Source organism: Sardina pilchardus, chromosome 12 (assembly GCF_963854185.1).
Source record: "Sardina pilchardus chromosome 12, fSarPil1.1, whole genome shotgun sequence".
Taxonomy (NCBI): domain Eukaryota; kingdom Metazoa; phylum Chordata; class Actinopteri; order Clupeiformes; family Clupeidae; genus Sardina; species Sardina pilchardus.
Window position 1 is genome coordinate 33,286,611 of NC_085005.1, and position 8,447 is coordinate 33,295,057.

An 8,447-nucleotide genomic window follows, 5' to 3' on the forward strand; every position below is an offset into this window, starting at 1 on the left:
TTTCCAATCAATACTAACAGACGAGGATGACATTTTACATTACAGAAGTAGGCCTATCATAAGGGCTGTTACCACTACCAGACCTGGAACTTGGTTTTACAGGGCTGGGGTTGTTTGTTTGCATTTTTTAAAGACAAATGGCCCTGCAACGCGCTGTTCCAGGAACTTTCGAGACACATTAGCTAAACTGACATCTGGACATCATGACATGTTCAGTTTATTCAATAGGCCAGTGGTTCCCAACCTGGGGTCCGGGGACACTATTAGGGGTCGCCAGAGATTGCAGGGGGTCCGCTGAGGTTGTGAGATTACCAAAATGATATTTGCGCACATTAAATGTATAAAATCCCAATAACACACCCAGTTGGATAATCAAAACTCTGTATAATCCAAATAAAAACATATTTAGAGGGAGAATAACAAGACAGAGAGAGGAGGGAAGAGGGAGACTTGAGAGAGACAGGGAGAGGAGAGAAGAGGAGAGGAGAAGATCAGCGTATGAGAGAGACAGAGGGAGAGAGGAGAAGAGGAGATAGAGGGAGAGAGGAGAAGAGGAGACAGAGGGAGAGAAGAGAAGAGGAGATAGAGGAAGAGAGGAGACAGGGGGAGAGAGGAGAAGAGGAGATAGAGGGAGAGAGGAGAACATCAGCACCTTATCTACTGCCTGTATGTCTTGTTTTGAGTCCTTTAGTTTCTCGGTGTAGGCCTGTCATGCGTTCTGTTTGCATCCTGTTCTTGTTTCAGTAGTTCCTTAGAAACTCTTTGTTTATTTTGCCATTTTTCGCTGTTCCCTTTGATGACCTTCCTGTTATAGTCCCTGTTTTTGTTGTTGTTTTCCTTGCTTGTCCATTGTGTGTTGATATCATGCTGCCTTGTTGACCTGTTGACCTTGTGTTTGAGAAATGGAAAGACAGAGTGCTACATTAATGATTCTGAAGATCTAGTGTCTCTTAGGATCTTAACCGACTCTGTCAGTACTTCCCACTATGGAAACAAAACCATCAGAAATAAAGGGCAAGTAAGGGCTTTGTGTCGTGCTGTTGTCATTCACTGACTCTGTGCCTAGTGACTGTAGGGGCAGCTGATGCAGTGGGTCTAGCAAGTGCACCCCAGTGCTTAGGCTTCCAATATAAAGCAGTTTGATTCCCAGGCAATAATTACAGACTCTGCTACAGTCACACCTGATTTCTGCCCTCTACCCAGGCAATAATTACAGACAGTCATACCTGCTGCAGTATATACTTTCTGAGTTAGAGTACACCACCTAACCCCTCACTGTCAGGTCTGGTCTGGTCTGGTCTGGTCTGGTCAGGTCTGGTCTGGTCTGGTCTGGTCTGGTCAGGTCAGGTCAGGTCAGGTCAGGTCAGGTCAGGTCAGGTCAGGCCTTAACCCCTCACAGCTCCCCGAGCGCCGCTGTAGCAGGCAGCTCACTGCTCCTGATCAACTCACTGTGTGCTGTGTGTGTGTTTCACTAATTCACGGATTGGGATAAATGCAGAGAGAGACCACATTTCCCTCAAGGGATCAAAAGAGTATATATACTAAACGTAATATATAATACAGTATATACAGTATGTTGTGCACCCTTGACCTGACCTCACCTCATTGTGTCTGTATGCCTTGTCCTTGTCCATTTCTTGCAGTCATGTGGTTGATGGTCATATACGTTCCATTATTATGCTGCAAGTGCAAAACTGTGGGATGATGCACACAATGAAAAGGTAGACAATTGAACAAGACACAAGGGCTTACATGATGTCTTATTGTGGTGTCAAGGCACTTTAAATAGCAGAGTATTGCCGATGAAATAAGACATTTCAATTTTAAACAATATGACGTGAAACAGTGTGCTGTGCTTTGCAAGAAGTGTGCTGCAGAATTGCAAAGTGCAAAGCTGAAAATGTGTTCAAGGTACGAATGATCACACCGTTTTAATGTTACGAGATATCCAGGATTTGAAGCTTTCCTTTTTGTCATTCCCTTTGTTGTCACAGGGATATTGTTCAGTCACTGATACTGTATGTGGTAGAAAATGCACATGTCTGTCACACAATGTGCAACGTGCTTTGTGTTCCCCTGTGAGACTGGCTGCAGTTCCTCCTCAAAAACATCCTCATTCTGCAGGTGGTTTATAGACTGATGGATGGGAATGGCATTGACCATAGACATGTTGGTGTCTAAAGAGCGCAGAAAACAAGAGAGAAATGTCTCTGCATGGCTCTTCCCATGTTTGCAGAACAGGCATGCAAGTGTGTTCTTGAGAATCTGACACTTTTTATTGCTATGCTGAACTTAATTCTTCTACGCATGCATTTTGAGTCGGTGTTCCTCAATGATTACACAAGATTTCATTTTTGAACAACGTGTCCAATACATGAAACAGTGTGTTGTGCTTTGCAATAAGGTTGTTGCAGAATTGCAGACAAAGTCTAAAGTAGAAAATGTGTGTTTAGAAGACATTCAGGTTTTGAAGCCTTGGCCTATGCATTCCTTTTTTAGTATGTACTGTAATTGGCTGTGATGGAGAGGTGACATATCTGTGTAACGCAGACTGCATATTGGCTGTGATGGAGAGGTGACATATCTGTGTAACGCAGACTGCATATTGGTTGTGATGGAGAGGTGGCATATCCTCTGAATAGGGTAATCATTTAGTTTTTCCCGTGTGAGAGAGTGCTGCAGCTCTACTGTACCTTAGATACTTCCTCATGCTGCCGTTTCTCCACAGAGTAACTCAGTTCAGTGTGACTACATGCAGACAAACAACCAGCTTTCACTCCAGTTATGCTCGTAACTCCAATTGAAATGTCATGTAACCTGTGTACTCCAATTAAAATGTCATGTAACCTGTGTACTCCAATTGAAATGTCATGTAGCCTGTGTACTCCAATTGAAATGTCATGTAGCCTGTGTACTCCAATTGAAATGTCATGTAGCCTGTGTACTCCAATTGAAATCCAATTCAATGAAATCAGAGAGGATCACCTGGATTATCTGAGTTTGATCTGACTAAATCGGTCATGTTTAGAGTTGCATTATCTGAGTTTGATGTGACTAAATCTGTCATGTTTACAGTTGGAGTGTATTGTTACGGAACAGAGTTGTACATTGTTGCAGAATCAGATACTTCTGCACATGTACCCGCAATGACTGATGTAAAAACATGTTACCGGGGAAACCCCATTTGGCTTGAAATCAGTGATGTGGAGGACTGTGAGCTCGTAGCCTAGACTCCAAACATGGTCATGGAAGTGATGAACCAATCAGCACGCCATATAGACCATCCTCACAAGATTCATCTGTTTGCTTCCAAACAGAACCAGCAGTGCTGCAGTGAGAGTTGGTCATCGTTCTTTTTTCGGTCAAACATGTTGCAAGGTATTCTGATCCTACTGATATGGCTCACAATGGCACCGGGCCCACCAGGTAAGATGACTACAGACTTGACCAATAGGCTGCTTCATCCTCTCAAGAGGGAACCGTTCTGTTGACTCTCAAGAGGGAACCGTTCTGACTAGAGACTTGACCAATAGTTCATCCTCTCAAGAGAGAACCGTTCTGTTGATCAATAGTTCATCCTCTCAAGAGAGAACCCTTCTGTTGTCAAGACAAGGCTGAGTTTGGGTGAGCAAGGGAGGGTTCTGTGACTCCGGAGGTTCCTGCCGCTTCTATTCTAGTGTAACATTCTTTCCTATAGAACGCTATAGAACCCTTGCTGGGGCTGCTCGATTATGGTAAAATCATTATCACGATTAATTTGTTCAATACTGAGATCACGATTATTAAACATGATTACTCAGTGATTTTGGAATTGTCATCCATATTCAAAATGTACAGTTTTAAAATCTTTAGATTCAATTTTAAATGTAATCCAACAGGAAAAAATACATGTAGAGATAATGCACATGACAACTCAAGACAAAAGGAGAGCATTGTTATGAAACTGAATGCAGCAAAATAATGATTATATTTCGATTGTTATTTTAATCATTCTTGGAAGTCATAATCACGATTAAGAACTGCTCAGAACGTTCGTATCATAGTAAGGACTGACATCCAAAGAGTTCTCGTGTTTCTACAGTGGTTGCAGATGAGGCTGTTGGCACCCGTCTTGTCAACATCACCAACGGCAACTATGAACCGGACGGAGTTCTGCTCTCTGCGGTCCAGCGATTTAGTTTGGTTGGGCGCAGCTGCAAGGACCTTCAGCAGAAATATGGTGTTCGTGAAGGTAAGCGCTTTTTGTCATTAATCCATTTCAAACTAACTCCGTATGTAGTATAAGTATATACTCTTTTGATCCCGTGAGGGAAATTCATCTCTGCATTTATCTAATGTGAATTAGTGTGAATTAGTGAACACACAGCACACAGTGTACACACAGTGAGGTGAAGCACACACTAACCCGGAGCAATGAGCTGCCTGCTCAACAGCGGCGCTCGGGGAGCAGTAGGGGGTTAGGTGCCTTGCTCAAGTGTGTGTGTGTGTGTGTGTGTGTGTGAGGGGTTAGGTGCCTTGCTCAAGGGCACTTCAGCCGTGGATCGGGGATCGAACCAGCAACCCTCCGGTTCCAAGCTGAACACTGATGAAATATCAGCCATTCCTTCACTGTCTCCACTGAACACTGATGAAATATCAGCCATTCCTTCACTGTCTCCACTTAACGCTGATGAAATATCAGCCATGCCTTCACTGTCTCCACTGAACACTGATGAAATATCAGCCATGCCTTCACTGTCTCCACTGAACACTGATGAAATATCAGCCATGCCTTCACTGTCTCCACTGAACACTGATGAAGAACCTGACATTTAAAGCAACACTAAAGAGTTTTAATAATGTTTCCAAAATCATTTCAGTGGTTCATGAACTTGTAACAGGGTGAACGGCACTTCTGCACTCGCTTCGCGGCCCTCTATCGGCTATAACCGCACTATGTAAGTTATGTATGTTATCAGATCGGGTAGCGGATCAGTAGTACGATCAAATGAGGCATAAAAAACGACAAATTGTAATTGCTTCGATGTCGCAATACATCATACTTTCATAAAATACATGCAACATAGGGTGCCTCTCATTCGTCTTTTTATCTATCCTCCCTTCCTTCCTTCCTTCCTTCCTCGATCCTCCGGCTCGTTCCCACTGATCTATAAAGAACACTGGATAGACTACCCCATTGGTGCCGCCCCATCATTCTTTATCTAGATCAGTGGGAATGAGGACCGAGGAAGGAAGGGAGGATAGATAAACAATACTAATGAGAGGCACCCATACTTTACCTTGTCTGTTGACATTGTTATTTGCAAAGCTGGATAACCAAATAGGATGCGTGTGACAGAGAAGTGCTGTAGTGTTGCTTTACCTATCTCACCTGGTGTTGCTTTACCTATCTCACCTGGTGTTGCTTTACCTATCTCACCTGGTGTTGCTTTACCTATCTCACCTGGTGTTGCTTTACCTATCTCACCTAGTGTTGCTTTTCCTATCTCACCTGCATTTAGTGCTGTAGTGTTGCTTTACCTATCTCACCTGGTGTTGCTTTACCTATCTCACCTGGTGTTGCTTTACCTATCTCACCTGGTGTTGCTTTACCTATCTCACCTGCATACAGTGCTTTAGTGTTGCTTTACCTCTCACCTGGTCTTGCTTTACCTATCTCACCTGCATACAGTGCTGTAGTGTTGCTTTACCTATCTCACCTGCATACAGTGCTGTAGTGTTGCTTTAACTATCTCACCTGCATACAGTGCTTTAGTGTTGCGTGTTGCTTTACCTATCTCACCTGCATACAGTGCTGTAGTGTTGCTTTACGTATCTCACCTGCATACAGTGCTGTAGTGTTGCTTTACCTATCTCACCTGCATTGTCCTTCCTTGTCATCCTGTGCAGATGGCCTGTACTACCTCACTTCGTCTGCAGGCGTGCTGTACCAGAGCTACTGCGACATGACCACGGCAGGCGGGGGCTGGACGCTGGTGGCCGGTGTGCACGAGAACAACATGTACGGGAAGTGCACCACCGGGGACCGCTGGTCCAGCCAGCAGGGCAGCGACCCCAACCGCCCAGAGGGAGACGGAGCGTGGGCCAACAGCGCCACCTTCGGGACGCCAGAGGGGGCTACAAGTGACGACTACAAGGTAGCACTCTCAGCGTTTAGATTAGAAGAACTCAAGTATTATATACTCCATTGAGACCGTTGGATCCCAAACTAAAACTAACATTCATGAAATTGCTAAATGGATGGACGCGACCGTTGGCTGCCAGCGATTTTCAGTGCAGAGCGCTCCATACTGCCAGACGTTTTACAGCATTTTGACTGTTTTTCTAAGATCCACCGAATGGTGAGATTTATGACTATGTAAACACCGAAGGTACCAAATGAAAGAGTAGACTCTCTTCTTTCACCAGGAAAAAACGGTTTGTTTCTATCGTTTTCCGTTCTTTAGTAATCATCAGTAGAACATGGGTTAGTTTGGCTAAAAACACCCGTTTCTGATCAAAAAATGGAGAAAACGATCTTTTTGTGAAAATCAACTTTTTAACGTTAGCGATTCAGTAGTATGTCAACCACGATTGCACTGTTATCTTGTCAGTTTCGTCAAGGTTGCTAGGGACTCTGATGGTCGCTATAGACTCTGAACAGGCCGGTAGACTTAGCAAGCTAGCACTAGCAAAGTTGTTGTTAGTCTATATAGCAATATCCAATGTAAATGGATCATACCGTTCACGTGTTTTCCATCCTTGATGTAAGAAGTAAGCATATTTATTCCCTGCACCACGTGCAAATTAGATCCACTGTGGTCGATCTTCAGTGTGTTTGTTTGTTGGCATGTCTCTGCCATGGTCTCTGCATGTGCTGCAGGCCAACGTGATCTCACAGAATTCTGTGAAATGTACACGGACCCTTAACTAAAAATCTGTGCCAGTTTCACGGATTTGCCTTAAATTCTGTGTTGGGCTCACGGAATTAATTTCTATGTATGTCAATGGCAAGCAGCATCCGTGGTCCACCCACAGATTCCTTAACTGCATCGGAATCACTACAAATCCGTGGACGGACCACAGAGGTAACAACAGTGCAATTGAATGGCTTTTATTTCCGTGGTCACCTCACGGGTTGTTTCAAAACCTGCGCTCTCCAAATTGGTGTGGTTTAAACGTTGCCTGTAGGTTTATGGTAGCCTATTGTTTAGAAAGTAAATAAACTTCACTTTATTATATTTTTGTTGTTCACTTTGGCTGATCAGACGTCAACTCGACATTAAGTTTTCTGTTATGTATTGAAGTCGTTCTGATCTGCTGGCCACCGTAGTGATTAGGAATTGCACTATTCTAGTTTTGTTATATGCCGGCCACCGTAGTTAGGAAGTTCGAGGTTGTTCCTGACTGTAATGACACACGTTCGGAAAATAGATGCATTCTGGGAAGTGATGTGTTTCAATGTAGGCTACTCGTGTTTCCTTCACTCAGACATGTGTGCTGATTCTTTTCCAATTTTGAGCAAGGATATAAAATATGAAGACTGTACTTTTTCATTAAGATTGATATTTTTGCACAATGTGTTGTGCTACGCGTAACGCCTCATTGTATGCGACGGTCTAAGGAGCAGTCCTATGCGTCCACCCACCATGCGTCCACCTGTCCACCACTGTAAGTAGAACAGTCAAATAAGCAAGGGAAATTAGGCATTTAGACGTCCACAATGATGAAGTTATGGCAAAAAAACAGAACAAAACATATTATCGTATTTGTTGACTCCGAACGCCACTGTAAACTGTAGCGGTTTAATTTACATCAATGCAAATAAATGCAAAGTAGCTTGCTCTGCTAGCTAGCTCGATTAGCTAACTCGCCCCTATTGATTTGGAGGTGTACTTTTGGCATTGCCAGATACCGTGTATGTTTATGAATGGATTTGAACAGAGTGTTTTGTATTTGGAGATTATTTTTCTTTTTCTTTCAGAAACAAGTTGCAAGGTCAGATGTGTTGTCCTCCTACCCCCAACTTCCGGTCCTAGTTCCAGTAGGCCCTTGGTAAGGAGCTTGCATCTTGCACTGTTTTGTACTGCCTCACATTTTCACATTAGCAGCACAGCAGATTTCTATGCTATGCATATTTCATAACTAGTAGGCAAACAACTTGAAAACTTGAATGAAACAACAATGAAAGTTATAACAAGATGTTTTTGTTGGCCCTCACCACAGTTGGTCTACCTGTGAGAGTACCTGAGCTACATCTCTGAAGGTGAGCACTCGTACAGAGACACTATTGAGTGCTAGTACGCAGAGGCACGGATGCACAGAAGGTTAACCCAAGCATAGATGAGTACAGAATCCACCCGACCATGTTTTTGTAGGCTTTCACCACATCAGGCCTTATGTAGGCCTACCAACATTGTCTTAATTTAAGTGTGTGTGTGTGTGTATATATTTATATATATGTGGGT

At 43.5% G+C, this 8,447-nt stretch overlaps 1 protein-coding gene and 1 long non-coding RNA gene across 2 annotated transcripts in view; both read left to right on the plus strand.

The window, feature by feature from the left end:
• The first annotated feature begins 3,318 nt into the window (after positions 1-3,318).
• Positions 3,319-8,447, plus strand: part of LOC134097342 (intelectin-like) — a 23,858-nt gene continuing 18,729 nt past the window's right edge. The window contains exons 1-3 of the mRNA XM_062550219.1: positions 3,319-3,426; positions 4,082-4,231; positions 5,890-6,137. Coding sequence (XP_062406203.1) covers positions 3,369-3,426; positions 4,082-4,231; positions 5,890-6,137 — 456 coding nt within the window. The 5' untranslated portion in view covers positions 3,319-3,368. The remainder of the gene's footprint in view (positions 3,427-4,081; positions 4,232-5,889; positions 6,138-8,447) is intronic.
• The window catches only part of LOC134097345 (uncharacterized), a 6,996-nt gene continuing 5,846 nt past the window's right edge, over positions 7,298-8,447 (plus strand). Inside the window, exons 1-3 of the long non-coding RNA XR_009940912.1 lie at positions 7,298-7,650; positions 7,964-8,034; positions 8,206-8,447. The exon at positions 8,206-8,447 is cut by the window's right edge and continues 177 nt beyond it. This is a non-coding gene — a long non-coding RNA (uncharacterized LOC134097345). The remainder of the gene's footprint in view (positions 7,651-7,963; positions 8,035-8,205) is intronic.